The following is a 15,949-nucleotide window of genomic DNA, read 5'->3' as shown; positions in this document are numbered from 1 at the left end:
ATGGGACTCAAGGAAGGGGGTTGAGAAGACCAATGAGCCCAGGAGGCATAAAGTCTCAGGGCAGGGGTGGGAAGAAGATGGAAACAAGGAACTGGGGAATTGGGAGGAGTGATGAGGAAGCTGAATGAGGATGAGGAATGGAGAAGGAAATGCAGAATAAGGGGGGATGGCATGAGAGGCAGGGATGGAATGGAGGGAAAGGCAAGAGCTGAAGGATGAGGAGAATAAGGGGGGGGACCTAGGAAGGGATGAAGAATGAGGTGTGGGCAAGGACAAGAAGAAGGGAAGAGAGAGAAGAGGAGAGAGGGGATGTGGAAGAAGGGGGAAGTCAAGAGAGGATGAGAAAGGGGGAAAGGAAGAAAGAGCAGGGAGGAGATGGGAGAAAGGAGAAGATGAGTGAACAAGGAGAGAAAGATGGGGCCAGTTGAGGAGAAGAGAATGGAATGCTGAGAATGAAGAGAAAGGCCAGGACCAAGAGAAGAAGGGGGAAGAAGAGAGGAGGAAAGAACATTTCGATTAGGTACTCCCTGGATGCTACTCTTTGGAAGCCATCTCAGCAGAATGCCCCCGAAGGCACTGGGGAAATGAGTCAGGTGTGGAAGGAGGTCATGTCAGGGAGCCTCCGGTTTGCCACACAATGCTGAGGAGGCCATGGGTGGATGGCCAGAAGCTGGCTCAATTTGTCTTCAATGTGCAAGTCCCATGTCTTTGGATCATCTGATTATTAATTCATTTTTGCTTTGGGGCAGGAAAAGCTGAGAGGTAAATCGGGAGGGGGGGTGGAGAGAGAGGGAGGCTAAGGGAGGAGTGGGGTGGTGGTGCAGAGAGCCAATGAAGGGAGGACAAGCAGCCTCGGACTCAAGATGCACTTGGCCAGCCCCATGGCATGGCAGGATTGATGGAGGCTGGCCCTTGAGTCCTGGCTGGTGGGGTTCTCTGCCCCCCACCCTTCCTTCCTCCAGAGTGAAGGATGAGGGGGAGAGAAGGGCCTGGGTGGGGGTGGCAAGGCATCTACACTGGCTTCTCCACGGCTCTGGGGAAGGTGGCGCCACTTGAAGAGGAGATCTTCCTGCACACGGTGTTGGTGTGGCTCTTGCATCGGCAGCCTGGCCTCCTCAGGCCATCGTAGCCTTGCTGGCACAGCTTGAGGCATCCTCGGGCTGGGGGGTACAAGCACAGGCAGGGCATGAGCAGTGACAGGAGGCTCATGGCCGCCCAGCGGGCACAGCAGGAACTAGGCCCACAGGAGCAGGGCTCATCAGCACAGTTGTCTTCATCATCGGTGGAACAGTGGTAGAAGATGCCCTTGACACAGCAGAGACATGTGCCATAGTCAAGAAGACTCTCGGGGGAACAGAGGCAGCGTTGCTTGCAGAGCCAACAGGAGGGGAGGGTACGGGTGGCAGTGCAGCGGATGCACTTGCAACGCCCACACTCTTCACAGATGAAGAGGTGCCCACCAGTATGGAGGGCCAGCTTCTCGGCAGCCCCTTTCTGAACCTCCTCCGCTTTCAGGGCCCCTGCCTGGGGCTGGGTACAGATAAGGGAGTGATCCGAGGGTGATGGAGTGATGCTGGTCAGAAGCCTTTGGTCGGAGGTGATGGTGGTGTGGGATATGGAGCTGGAGAGGCTGGGTTGACTCAGGTGCTGTGGTAACAGCTGAAGCTGGTGGCATTGGCTGAGGCTTCGAGGCAGATCAGAAGGGAGAGTAGACAGGGACCAATCGGACTTGTGGGCATGCTGGCCGAGGGAAGAACCGGAGAGGGTCTGTTGGCAGGAGATGGCAGGTCGTTCCACATACTCGTTGCTGACGTGAATGGAGCAGAGCTGTTCGATGGGCAGGGTGGGAGGAAAATCATCTGTTATTGGGGCATCCATGTTGTCTTGGCTCTTGAATTCTTTGGAGTTGAGTGAGGGTGGCACTCTGGTGGTAAAGAGGAGGGAGGGCTTGCAGTTATGTAGGCATCAGGGCACATCTGAAAAGTCTTAGGGAGAAAAGAGGTGGGGAGAGAGAGACAGAGAGAGGAAGAAAGGAAGGAGAAAGAAGGAGGAGACAGAAGAGGAGGAGGAGGGGGGAAGGAGGAAGAAGGAAAGGAGGAGGGGAGGAGGAGGAGGAGGAGGAGGAGGAGGAGAAGAAGAAGAAGAAGAAGAAGAAGAGAAAGGAGGAGGAAGAAGGGAGAGAGAGAGAGATGAGAGAACAAGGAGAAGGGACAGAGAGAGAGAGAGAGAGAGAGAGAGAGAGAGAGAGAGAGAGAGAGAGAGAGAGAAGAGAGAGAATGAGATCACATAGGCAGGACCATCACCAGAGGGTAAGAAGAGGCATGAGGCATGAGCAGGACCAGTTGCCCCTCCACACCAAAGAATGAAAACTCAATAGAAGAAGAATTAGGGGATTGTATACATAATCCACTTGTGGTCTTCTGCTCTTCCCCTCCCCCACCTCCCCTCCTCCAACTCTGATCCCTTCTAAACACTCCTGTATTTCTGGTTAAGCATTGGAGCTTTTCCCTCCTTGCCCCTTTCCATAGGAAGAAGTGCGACTTAGATTCCCAGAGACAGCACAATCATGACATCCACCAAGAAGGGGAAAAGACTTGAGGGGCCTCCTGGTGCAGCAACTCTTTGACTCAAGGCTCTCCTCTCTAACAGCCTTAATCAGTGTTCCCCAGCCTCTACTGCTAGTGAGACAATGAGGGAGTTGCCCCCTTCCTCATATAGAGGCTCAGTTTGCCCCTTTACAATCTTTCCCTTATTGCTCCTAGTTCTGGCCCCTTACATCTAACAGAACAAGCCCCCCTTCTCCTTACTGCCCTTTAAACACTTGAACACAATCCTTGGGTCTCCCTGAGTCGTCTCCTCTCTAGTTCTTTCAAGGAATCTTTGTAAGCTTTGGGCTCTGGGCCTCCCACTCTGCTGTTCCTCCTCAGGGAACTTGACAATCTCTTTCCTGAAATGTGGAACCCAGAGCTGAGCACCATACTCTAGGTGAGGCTCATCGGGAGGACAGTGGGACTCTTATTCTAGACAGTCAGCTTTTAGTCTCCATGCTGGCTCATAACTGAGTTTATAGTCTTCCCGAGCCCCCAGGTCTTTTCCAAAGGAACTGTTGTCTAACCACACTTTCCCCATTCTGGACTTCGTGGAGTTCATTTCTTGCAACTCAATTATGGGAATTTCCATTGATCCCATTTTAATTTCATCTTATTAGCTTCTGTGGGTGGATGGGGCAGGACCTTTTGAAACCCCCAAACTGTCATCCAATCAGTGCGCTTGCTTTCTCTTCCAACTCCCTATCCCCATTTCTTTGGATGATCTTTCCATCCCTGCTTTCACTAAGTCGGTGACAAAAATAATTCAAAAGCAGAGTGGAGGACAGGGCCCTGGGCACTCCATGAAGGGCCTCATATCCCTGTGATCAGCATCCATTAATTTACTGATCCTTGGGGCTGATCCTCCAAGGTCCTAAGAACTATTAGCATCAAGTGGGCTATCTCTCCATATTACACACAAGGATAACAAGGGATTTTTATCAAGATCTTGCTGAAATCTAGGTGTATCCCTGACATTTCTTTGATGGATGAACCCAGTGGCCTTGTTCAAAGAAGAAATAACATTATCCTAGCACACTGTTTTGGAAAAAGTCATTCTGGCCGGTGGTGATCATGCCTTCCCTCTTGGAATGCTCACAAATCACCCCTTAAATAAGGTTGGAGGAAGAGAATAAATAAAATACTTTGTCTAGTCGTTTTAGTTGTCCTTCCTCTGCCTAGTTTGGTTTGCGGTACCAGGCAATGCAGCTCATCACCTAATCTGTGCCAGACTTTTCTGACCTTGCAAACCTGTAGGACTGGAACCCTAATAGAAAACTGGGAGAGAATTTATTGGCATCACATGGAAAAAGAGAGCCCCCAGCTTCCCAGCACAACGGCCAAGGCGCTTCCCATGACATAAGGCTTTTTTAGTCAAGGTGGGCACTGCAGGCAGTAGAAGAGTACCCCTAAGGGGACTGGCCTTTGGAAAGGGTCACGGAGATGGCTAGCCACAGTTATTTGTTGTTGGCCATGGGAGGCTGGAGTATTTTATTCTCTGGGCATTTGTCTGGAATGGGAGGCTAGCTCTAGCCTTAGGAAGTTTTGTAGGCATTTCTGATGATGATGAAAATAATGATGATGACAAGGCTCGTGATAATAATCATAATTGCAGCCGACACTTACAGAGAGGCATTCGGGGCTAAAAAGTTCTTTCCATGCTTTCTCCCTAGTCTCCTAACAGTCCCCTGTGGGAGGAAGGGCAGGTATGATTCTTTCCAATTTAAAGATCAGGAAAGTGAGTCTCATACAGCTCTAGGACACAAACCCACTTCTTTGACTTGTTAGATGCAAAGTTCTTTCCACCCCTCCCTTCCAGGGAACAAAAGCCTTGGCATGGCTAGGCTTATAATGGCTCTTAGGTTCCCCAATTTCAGGGTGCTAGAGGGAGCAGGGTTGAGCCTTCCCAGGGGGCATGGCCATGTGGACACGGTTGGGATGGCTTAGGACTGCTTGGGAGGAGAGACCAACAGGGTAGTGATAGGCACAAAGGAATGGAGACCAGGGCAAGGTGGGGAGAGTGGGCACTGGCACTGTGAGCTGCTGCCTGCCTGCATTTCTGGCCAAATCTCCCTTCCTCTAATCTGCAGCCTCCTCTTCTTTGAAATGAAATGAATGCCTGCTTTGGGTGCTTCACAGGGTTGCCTGGCAGAGAGTACACTGGAAAGATGAGTGCCCTCTATGGGTAGGGTGGCAGCAAAAGGATCTCTAAGCCTGTTAGTCATTGCTGGGAGTAGAGATAGCAGAGGGGAAATCAGGAGGTATGAGGTTGGACAAAGAAAGGACTTCCAGTGCTCAAAAAGGAAAAACTGAAGCCCAGAGACATGATATGAACCATGGGCACACAGGTGGCAAGGGACCAAAGCAAGCTCCTAGGCAGGGCATTGGCCTCCTAAATGCCTACTCCTTCTCTAATCCTAGTGTGCTTCCTAGTTGGCCCAGGCTCTGAATGTTGCCACGTACTGTCCTGCACTTGGGTTGTGCCCCGTTAGGTATAAGCCCAGTCACCACACCACGGAAGGGGTGTGGAAAACTTGGTTGGGGTTGTCCAATGGCTTCTGGGTAGGGGAAAAAAGGCAAGTGAACCTTCTCTCTGACCCTAACCTAGAGGAGCAATTGGCTAAGGGCAATGTCTGTCCCGGAGGGGAAACATGAGAGATGCTTCTAGAAGTGAATGGGATTACATTCAATATCACCTCCAGCTGTCCCCCTACCTTCAACCCCACCCCACCTCCACTATCAGGCACCATCTTTTCTGGAAACCCAGGTTGGAGAGACAGAAACGATGGTGTCCAGGAAGCCAAGGATGATGGTCTGGGCATGGATGGATGGAGATGGGCTGAGAGAAGTGAGGCCCACTCTTCTTGGGGGACCAATGCAGTATTCAGGGGAGGTTCAAGCTTTTCTAGTCTAGAGAAGCAGGCAGGAGTGGTGGGCACCCGCCATTCCTGTGTCCTCTGAGCCCTTGGCAGTTTACATGGGAGAAAAGGGGAGCTAGCACACCAATGCAGCAGCCAATCAGGGGGCACCAGGCCCCAGAAAACAGGAGCAGGAAGAAAGGCAGGTACCAAAGCCATCCGATTTCAGGGCAGCTCAAAATAGAACAATTAGTCATACAAACTGGATGGTGTGGACGGCTTGAATGAGTAATAGGCCTGAATGGGTACGAAAGGGCATGGCTGCCTTCAATGAGCTGGGCACAGGCACAAATCCAAGCCTGCCTATGGCAGGGAGATGACCAGGCTCCCGAGACAGAGACAGGGGGAGGGGAGGGGGGAGGGAAATGAAGAGGACAAGAAGTCATCTGGGGGAGGCTCAAGGGACCTGGGGAGCTAGACACACAAATCATGTCAGCTGAAGTGTTTGCCCAAGGGTTAATCAGTGAAATGACTGGGGGGGGTTGGGGAAGGAGGGAGGGAGAAGGGAGGAGGAGGGAGAAGGAAGAAAGGAAGAGGGGGAGGGGGAGGAGGAAAGGAGAAAGGGAGGAAGAGGAGAAGGGGGAGAGAGGAGGGGGGAGGAAGGAGGGAGGAAGGAAGAGGGAGGAATCTCAATGCACCCAAAGGTCCATGATGCAGTTTGGCTCTTTGGGGCTCCAGGACCCTGTAGACACAGACACACCTGAGCCTCCCAAAGAATAATAGGAGAAAATCACTAAATGCCTCCAAAAGAATCCAAATGGAAAGCATCCCGACAATTTTTAAAACAAAATGAAGAGATTAGAGAAAGAGGGTGGACAGCCAGAGGACATCACGGTGCTGGTGCGAGATTCGACTTCAGATGCTAACTGTGAGATCCTGGGCAAGTCTCTTGACCGTTCTCTGCCTTAGTTTCCCCAGCTGTCAAATGGGGAGGGATAGCAGCACCTACCATACCTCCCAGAGTGGCTACGAGGATTAAGCCTTGGTAGAAGCCTAACGCTGGCACTCAGTTTTCAATAACACTTGTCCTTCAAAGAAGACCACAACATCAGGGAGGGGAGGCCATGCATGACAAGCTGGGGAATTGGATGGGACTATGTGAGTCCCCAGTCTCACTTTCTTCTCCAGAACCATCTGGGTTTAGTGGCCAGAGATGGCTCCACATGTGGAAAGTGACTTGCCCAAGGTCACACAGCTAGCAAGAGTCAAATGTCTGAGGTTGGATTGACTCCAAGGCCAGTGTTCTATTCACTGAGCCACCTTAGCTGCCCCAAGCACACAGTAGACGCCACATAAATGCATGCTATTGTTGTTGTTGGGATATAATGGAACGGACCCCAGATCTGTAATCAAAGGCCAATGGGAGCTCTGAATTTCCTAGCTGTGGGCAAGTCTCCTCAATTCCCCAGCTAAAGTGAGAAGCCAGGTGTCTACCAGAGGACTTTCCCAGGGGACCCTTTTAACTGGGGCATTTTAGGGCTTTCTGGGAGGACATGGGGAAGAGCCACCACAAATAGAAGAGCTTGGGGGCCAGGAGGTGATTTGGGCCCCACTGTTAGAATGAGGAGTGTGGACTGGTCACCTCGTCTGCCAGGACACCAGCATTTCCCGGGGGACCCAATGGTCTCTGGATTCCAGGGGGAGAGTGAAGAATGTCCCCATTGTCTCCAATGGACTTCCCCATAGAAGGAAGAATTCCGAAGCACTAATAGCCATCTACATGGGGCCCAAGAAGTTTGAATATCTAATTGGATTGAGAGGGGCAGCTTGGAGATTCCATTTGCCACTGGCCTCTGACAAGAAGGCCAAGGAAGCAGTGGGGGTCTGGGATCCTCTGAGGTCTGGGGTGGGGCCCATGCAGTGGGCACAAAAGGAAGTGAAGCACGGGGGTAGGGGTGAGGGCCTAGGGATTCTGAACCAAGGGCCCCCCAAAGGGAACCTTGTATGATAACCAAAAGTCTCCCAAGTGTAGAGCTCCTAGATCTCAGAGCTGGAAGGGGTCTCAGAGGTCAGCTAGGTCAAAAAGGTCTCCAAAAGAGGACTGTGTAGCCCAGAGAGGGCAAGTAATTCACACAAGGTCACACAGCATAGACCTGAGAATGGATTTTGGCTCTCAGAGTAATGAAGTTGGCCTGGGAGTGCACCTCTGACTGGAGATGGAGGGAGGAAGAAGGCGTCTCTAAGAATAGACCCCCCCCCCCCAAAGTTCCTTTTAGCTTAGCCAAAGCTTTCATCACCAGATTTCTCAATGGAGGAGGTCCAGCCTTCCAACAAGGCTTCCAGAATAGAAGATTGAATGATGGATTGCAAAGGTGGGAGCATTGCAGCTTCCTGACCAGAGGGAGGTAAAGAGGGGCAGAAGCTTGGAAAGGAACAGGTTGATGCACCAACCCCAGTATGAGAGGTCTCCAAGCATGTTCCTCAGGGTCCGGAAGCAGTAGTGGCAGCGCCTCTGAGGCTAGTGGGGCACGGGGGACTTGTTTTCCCTCTTTGTGGGGGGGAGGGGCTTTTTTTTTTAACAAGGGGCACACTCTTAAAAGGTGGCTTAGGAGATTGCAAATTCTTGACCGCAGGGTGGAAAGACCTTGTTATTTCAGAGCAAGGCCTAGTGGCTGTGCCGTCATGAATGATGCATTGTAAGCCCACTCCCATTGGCAACACACAACTCAGGTTCTCCCGGCTTCCTGGCCTGGGTTCTTGGGGGCCTGGAATTTGCTCTCTCTGAGCCGATGTGAATTTGGTTTTCCACATGGCTTGGAGGGGCCAGAGAGACAGACAAGGGCCCTTGGGGGGGGGGTACAAACTCCTATGTGGTCAACCGCCACCACTCTCCCGAGGACAGTTCTAGGACCGGATTTCAGACCTGAATCCCTTGCCACCATCATGGGAGTCAATGTGGATTTCGGAAGTGAATTGGTAAGGTAGGGCAGTGGGGGCATGCCCTCATGCTCACCCCCATCTAGGCATCTGGCTAACATAGCAAGTCTTTTCTCTATGACATAGGAGCTAACTCAAAGACAACGAGTGGGACCTGAACTAGGGTGCATTTCTTCGCTGGACGCCGGAACCCTAAAATTCCTCATTGGGTCAAGATGGCAAACCCCCAATTGTCTCCTTTCTACATGACTAAGATCTCCTTCCATCCTTCCTCCCTCTAACCTATGTACTCTGCAAGGGTGTAACCTCTGCCTGCTCTGCACCTCAGTTTTCTTCACTGGAAAATGGGACAGTGGGCATTAGAAGTGTTCTCAGACTCCCTCTGCCTTTGAAATGCGAGGATTCTTTCACAGGTAGCCAAAGTCATTTCAGCTCCATGCCACCATCTTTTCTGCAGCCCTATCTGGGGCTTCAGCCTCAATCCACTAGCTTAGGAAGGGATGGCAGTTTTATTTCTAACCTGGGTCATTTGAAGATTTGCACACTGGGCATTTTGTTTGGGATCCCCTGCTGCTTTGGTGAGAGCTAAGAGATCTGGGTTCTAGAGTCAACCCTCCCATACAGGATATATTCCCTTTAGCCTCACCCCATCACCACACTAGCTTAAGAAGGGTTGGCAGCTTATTTCTAATCTGGGTCATTTGAAAATTACCATGCATTGGACCACTAGGCTTTCCTTTCTGAGAGCTCTGGACATTTTGTTTGGGAACCCCTTCTGCTTTGGTGAGAGCTAAGAGATCTGGGTTCTAGGGTCAACCCTGCCATAAAAGAATATATTCCCTTTAGCCTCACCCCATCTCCACACTAGCTTAGGAAGGGATGGCAGTTTTATTTCTAACCTGGGTCATTTAAAGATTTTCACACTGGGGATTTTCTTTGGGACCCCCTGTTGCTTTGGTGAGAGCTAAGAGATCTGGGTTCTAGGGTTAACCCTGCCATATAATCTCTTCAGCCTCACCCCATCTCCACACTAGCTTAGGAAGGGATGGCAGTTTTATTTCTAACCTGGGTCATTAGAAGATTTGCACAGTGGGAATTTTGTTTGGGACTCCTTCTGCTTTGGTGAGAGCTAAGAGATCTGGGTTCTAGGGTCAACCCTCCCATAAGAGGATAAATTCTCTTCAGCCTCACTCCATCTCCACCCTAGCTTAGGAAGGGATGGCAGTTTTATTTCTAACCTGGGTCATTTGAAGATTTGCACACTGGGGATTTTGTTTGGGACCCTCTGCTGCTTTGGTGAGAGCTAAGAGATCTGGGTTCTAGGGTCAACCCTGCCATAAAAGAATATATTCCCTTTAGCCTCACCCCATCTCCACACTAGCTTAGGAAGGGATGGCAGTTTTATTTCTAACCTGGGTCATTTAAAGATTTTCACACTGGGGATTTTCTTTGGGACCCCCTGTTGCTTTGGTGAGAGCTAAGAGATCTGGGTTCTAGGGTTAACCCTGCCATATAATCTCTTCAGCCTCACCCCATCTCCACACTAGCTTAGGAAGGGACGGCAGTTTTATTTCTAACCTGGGTCATTAGAAGATTTGCACAGTGGGAATTTTGTTTGGGACTCCTTCTGCTTTGGTGAGAGCTAAGAGATCTGGGTTCTAGGGTCAACCCTCCCATAAGAGGATATATTCCCTTCAGCCTCACCCCATCTCCACACTAGCTTAGAACTGGATGGCAGTTTATTTCTAACCTGGGTCATTTGAAGATTTGCACACTGGGGATTTTGTTGGGACCACCTGCTGCTTTGATGAGAGCTAAGAGATCTGGGTTCTAGTGTCAACCCTCCCACAATAGGATATATTCCTTTAAGACTTCATTCAGGTCTGGAAATAAAATAGGAATTTTGAATCACTAGATCTGTAGGGTTCCAGGCTGTTAGGATAGTCCATGGGGCTCTGCTGAGGGTGGGGAGAGGGGAGAGAGAGAAGTTACTAATTCTCTTTCTCCTGGTTCTCCAGTGTTCTACCCCCCCCACTTCTCCCTTCCCCCTGCCCCCCACCTCTCTATAGCCTCTCCACTTGGAAGGGCTCCCTCTCGAGCCCATGGCCACAAAGAAGCCAGTGCTTCAGATCAATATATTGGGGGCTTCCTGTGTTCAAGAAAGCTTTTCTTTGTATGTGGTTGGCATGGGGGGGGGTGGCTAAGTCACTGGATCTCTAATATTTCCACATCCACGTCATTCTTATCGGACCTGACCGGCTATCTGCACTTGGAAATTGCTTTTCTGCCTAGGAGTTCTGTTTTGTTTCTCATTACCCAGCCCAATTTGCATTATTTTCCAGGGAACCAGAGACTTAAGAAGGACCAGCCCCAGAATCTCCCAGGCAGCCCCTGGCTAAATGCATTTGTGTGCAGGTTCACCAATTCTGGTGTGTGTGTGTTTGTGTGTGTGTGTGGGGGGGAGTAATGCCCCCCAATGCCACTTTCAGAAGGGAGTCCCTCCAGTTAGCAGGTTTGGAAAGAGTTGTTGTGGCTTCCTGTGAGGAGGGGGTTCCCCTCTGCCAGTTGGGGCCATCTTTTTCCCAGGGCAAGGTGATGGGATAAAATCCCAAAGCTGCCCCAATCCAAGGAGGGGGCCATGGGCAGAGGAGGCCCCAGGGGGTCCTGCCCCAGTGGTCCGCTCCTGGGGGGCAGCTTGTCTGGCTGGCTGGCTGAGCTGTTCCCCCAGCCAGTGAGTGTGGCTGACCTGGAGCTGTCTGGGGCTAGGAGAGGGGGGCACGCGCGCAAGCGCCAAGAGCCACCTCCACATCCATACACACACACACACACACACACACACACACACACACACACACAGACATACATATCCATCGACACACTGGCACCCAGACACAGGCACCCAGACACATGGGCACAGGCACACAGGTACCAAAAGGTGACAGGATGGAGCCTGGGCTTCTCAAGCCGGCCTTGGGAAGAGTCTCCCAATGCTTTCCACTTTGGAGTTTTCTCTAAGTGCTGACTCATGGCAATGGATTTCCCTGATCCCCAGGCGAGGCAGCTCCAAGGGAAGCCAAGATAAATGGGGGGGGGGGAGAAGTGGGAAGGCAGCCCCTTCCCTGCTCCCATGCCAGCCACCCACCCACCCATCACACACACACACACACACACACACACACACACACACACATCCACATAGACACAGACACACACAGATACACACTCACACACAGACACACAGAGCCAGCCAGGCAGAGGCTAGGGCAAGTTCTGGTCCACTGAGGCTGGCTGACTTACTTGGAGAGGAAGGCAGGTCCATGGCGACCAGGCGCGGGCAGAGGACTGGCTCCCCCAGGCTGGCTCTGGGGACCTTTTCTGGGGAGTCTCAGGCTCTCCAGCTCTTCAGAAAGTCTGAATGAAAACTCCTCCTCCAGCGGCGAAGCCCGAAACAGAGCGACTTCTGTCTGCGTCCCTCTGACACAGCAGAGTGGGAGGGGAAAACCCAGGCGAGACCTGTTACTGGCAGACACTTTCTATAGGCTTTACATACACATATAAATCAAGGGGCACATATTCCCCAAAGAAAGCCAGGGGAGGCAAGGAAAATTCCCTCCTCCTCCTCCTCCTCCTCCTCCTCCTCCTCCTCCTCCTCCTCCTCCTCCTCCTCCTCCTCCCTGCTGCTGCTGCTGCTGCTGCTGCTGCTGCTGCTGTTTCTATTGCAGCTGCAGCTGCTCTTTCTCCTGTTCGTGCTTCTGCTACTGCTGCTGCTGCTCCCCCTCCTCCTTCTCCTCCTTCTCCCCCTTCTCCCCCTTCTCTTCTCCTTTTTGACAGATGAAGCCTCAGTGACTCTGGGCAGCCCACTAGCTAGTGCTGGCAGGGAGAGCTCTCAGCTTTCTGGGTTGGGGTCTCATGGGGTGGGGTGGGGGAGCTGGCAGCCCAGGGAGCCTTTGGTTGGCTAGCTGCTGAATAGAGATGATTTCTGCAGGTCTTGTGAATGAGTTCCAGGGGAGGAGGGGAGAGCTTTATGGCTCCTTGGAATGTGGTTCCCTCCCCCTTCCTCTCCACTCCCTTCCCCCCTCCTTTCTCCTTCCCTTCCCCTCCCCTCCTCTCCTTCCCTTCCCTTCCCTGGCCTTCCTTCCCTTCCTCTCCTGTCCCCCTCTCTTCCCTTCCCCTGGGCTTCTCAGGGCTCCCTCAATCTGTTCGTGTTTGGCTAAGTGGCATCATCCCATTGAAATGATATGGGCCCTGAGAACTCCTCCTAGGAGTCTATAGCCAGCCCCTGGAGGATGACTGCACTGGAATTTGCAGAGGGAAGGGCTGGGGGAAGGGCAGCCACAATTTTAAGGAGAATCCATTGAATGTTCCCCAGGTCACCCTGACTCCTAGCATGCTTTCCCGGTACATTATGCAAAGAGAAAGCCCCCCTTGACCTGAACTCCTGAATCATCTGGGGGCACCCTTGACTGGGAGCAGGGAACAACAAGACCATTGGGTCAGATGCAGCCAGCCAAAGGCACTTCCACCTCCACAGGTTGCTATGACATTGGGAGAGCCTTTCCTTCTCCCACCTTCCCTCCCTCCCTTCCATCCTCCCACCTCTCCTTTCCTTCCTTCCTTCCTTCATTCCTTCTTTCCTTCCTTCCTCCCATCTCTTCTTCCCTCCCTCACTTCTGTTTCTTCCTCTGGACATTGGAACATTGTACTTATTTAAGACTCACAGTGTCCCAGGTGCAGTGTGTGTAGAAGGGAATGAGATGAGATGTCTTGGAGAAGTCAATTAATATCACATTTCAGAGATCCTTAAATGCCAAACAAAACTTGGAGTTTTATTTAAAAGGTCATCAAATTGTGCCACAGAGGAGCAACTTGACCAGATCTGTGTATGAGAAAAATGATTGGGAAAGCAGCATGAAAATTGGATGGGAGAAAGACCCAGAAAGATGTCTTGGAAGGTTCCAGTGGCCATCCAAGTGAGGGTTGAGGACCAAGAGCTATTAGCCATAGGGACTCTATTCCCTGCTGACTATAGGAATAGAGAGGAAAGGGTGAGTGGGAGAGAGGTTGCCAAGGTGGTCTCAAAGGATTTTGTTAAGTGATGGGACAGGCAAGGTGGGGGAGACGGCAGAGTCAAAAAATAACTCCAAGATTACACACACGGGTGATCAAAGGAACAGCAGTGTCACAGGCAGATGAAGACAGAATTAGAGGCAGAGTCAGGAAGAAAGCTAATGAGCACTTTTAGCTACTCTAAGCTTGAGGGGTGGTGGGTTGGAGGGCTGGGGTTCATAAGAGAGGTCAAGACCTTAGAAGGTCACTCAAGAGTTGGGAGTCATAAGCCTACAACATGCCATTGGAGACAAGAAAGTGGAGAGGGAGATGAGAGGAAGAGGAGGAGAGGAGAGAAGGAAGGAGGTGAGAATGAGGAAAGGGATCAGAGAAAAAAATAGGAGAACTTGGTCATTATGCAAGCTCTGAAACCTGTGTAAGAGAGAAGGAATTAAGATAGCAACTGTCTAAGATAGAAGGACCAAGGCAAGACATTTTAAGGAATTCAGAGACAGACCTTACCCAACATGTTTATAGCTCAGTGGGTAAGAGGCAATGTTGTGGGTGAGATTGACAGTGCAGGAGAACAAGGCAGGACTCAGGTTGAAATAGTAAGCTCAGTAGTTTAACAAGTAGGTAACCAAACTCCCCATCCATTCACCCACTCATTCACTCACCCAATCCATCCATCCATCCATCCATCCATCCATCCATCCATCCATCCATTCACCCATCCACTCACTCACCCATCCACCCACTCACCCATCCATCCCTCCATCCATTCCCCCACCCACCCATCCATCCATCCATCTACCCACTTACCCTCTCATGAATCAGTCAATACACAAATACCTGTTAATCACCTTCCTTGTCCTGGATGTTGTTATAGTCATTGATGCAAAGAACAACATCCCTGCTCTCAGGGAACTTCTGTCATATTGGGCAAAACAATAGACCTACTTCTGAGTAAATGCAAATTACATACAAATTTCAGCTCAGGGATCATGAAAGACTCCAAGTTGGATTTGGCATTTGAGCTGAACTTTAAAGTGAGCTAAGTGTTTGAAGAGGCAGAGATAAAGAACACTCCAGGTCTGAGCAGAGATAGAGATGGGGATTAGAATTTGTATATGAGGAAGGGTGCAGAGGTGGTACAGTGGACAGAGGGCTAGACTTGGAGAGAGAAAGACCTGAATTCCAATTTGGACTCAAAGATTTACTGGCTATCTGGCCATGGAAAATTCATTTCACTCTACTGGCCTCAGTTTCTTCATCTGTAAATGAGCCGGAGAAGCAAATGGCAAACCCCTCCAGTATCTGTGCCAAGAAAACCCCAATGGGGTCATGAAGAGTTACATGTGACTGAACAATGACAGCCATATGAGGAATAGCTGGTGGACCAATTTGATCAGAATGGTAAAATCCCAGATCTGAAAGGTAGTGAAGTTCTAAGAGATGGGGATCTTGAAAGTATGCAATTATAGGTGTGGGCTGATGTGAAATGTAGATGGTGATTCTTGGCACTGAGGAAATTGAGGATAGCTGTGGTCAGCTTGTCAGATGAGTTAGGAACATGAATTGAAATTGCCCTGGAATGATGGTAAAAGACAACCTGGAGAGAAAGACCTTAAGTTGAGTCCCTGAGAAATTTGAGGAAATGATCCAGAGGTGTCTCTGGATACCACAGTTACCCCATCACTCATATGACATGGAGAGTATATTGTAATAGAGAGAGCTGAGGACACAAGGAGCTCCCATTCTAGGGGTGAGCCAAGACCAGGGGAAAGTTTCAGCTGCATTGGCTGGAAAGTCCCCAGGGTCCTTGGAAGAAAAGGCAAAGTAGTCATCCCCACTGATTGATTCCTTTCAGTTTCTGACCATTGGATGGGGTCAAGAACTCTGGTGTGTAAAGTCTCCTTTCTGGGTCTGCATTATCTTCATCTTCTCAAGGAGGCTGGCTGAGAGCACTGGTCTGGAAGGGTTTTTAACCTCAAACTGTTCCCATCAGGATCTGAGAGGGAATGGTGGTCAAGGAGGTGAATATGCCTGCTTGGCATATTCGAACCTAATCTAGGGCTAAGATTTGGTTGTTTTTTCATCCTTGGTAGGACAAACGATGGTACATTCACTGATAATTGAGAAAATCCAAAACAAAAGTTTGGGTATTTGGTTGATTCTCTTGGTTCGAAGAAGTATAGGCAGACTTAACTGAAATGATTAAGAGGGAAGGAAGTCAGACTAATCATTTGGCATTTCAAGTCCTGGATGGCCCGCTTTTCCAGACTTTTTCATTACCCTTCATGAGCTTGTTGTTACAACTATTTGATGGTCTCCATTTATGACATCTCATCTCTACCTTTTGGAATCCCTTGCTTCAAGACTTACCTCCAGCAACACTTCGTGGAGACCTTTTGGGAGGGCTTGGTCTTCCCACCCCAGAAAAGTATAAGGTTGGCTTTCAAACACTCTTTTCACTGTCTACCTAGTGTCCAGCACCATATTGAAGACAGTCTGGGCTTA

General features: G+C 50.4%; 1 protein-coding gene across 1 annotated transcript; it reads right to left on the bottom strand.

Moving 5' to 3' along the window:
* Window positions 1-1,011: 1,011 nt before the first annotated feature.
* SPRY3 (sprouty RTK signaling antagonist 3) lies at window positions 1,012-11,846 on the bottom strand. The gene is made up of 2 exons (XM_074207866.1): window positions 11,681-11,846; window positions 1,012-1,924 (listed from the first exon to the last, which is right to left on the bottom strand). Exon 2 carries the CDS (start codon window positions 1,876-1,878, stop codon window positions 1,012-1,014), a length of 867 nt encoding a protein of 288 aa, XP_074063967.1. The 5' UTR covers window positions 1,879-1,924; window positions 11,681-11,846.
* Window positions 11,847-15,949: the final 4,103 nt, after the last annotated feature.

This window comes from Macrotis lagotis, chromosome X (genome assembly GCF_037893015.1).
Source record: "Macrotis lagotis isolate mMagLag1 chromosome X, bilby.v1.9.chrom.fasta, whole genome shotgun sequence".
Taxonomy (NCBI): Eukaryota; Metazoa; Chordata; class Mammalia; order Peramelemorphia; family Peramelidae; genus Macrotis; species Macrotis lagotis.
This window is presented reverse-complemented; position numbering and strand designations above follow the sequence as displayed.

Excerpts from the sequence above, each read along its gene's own strand:
- SPRY3 (XM_074207866.1), bottom strand. The coding sequence starts at position 1,878 with ATGGATGCCCCAATAACAGATGATTTTCCTCCCACCCTGCCCATCGAA.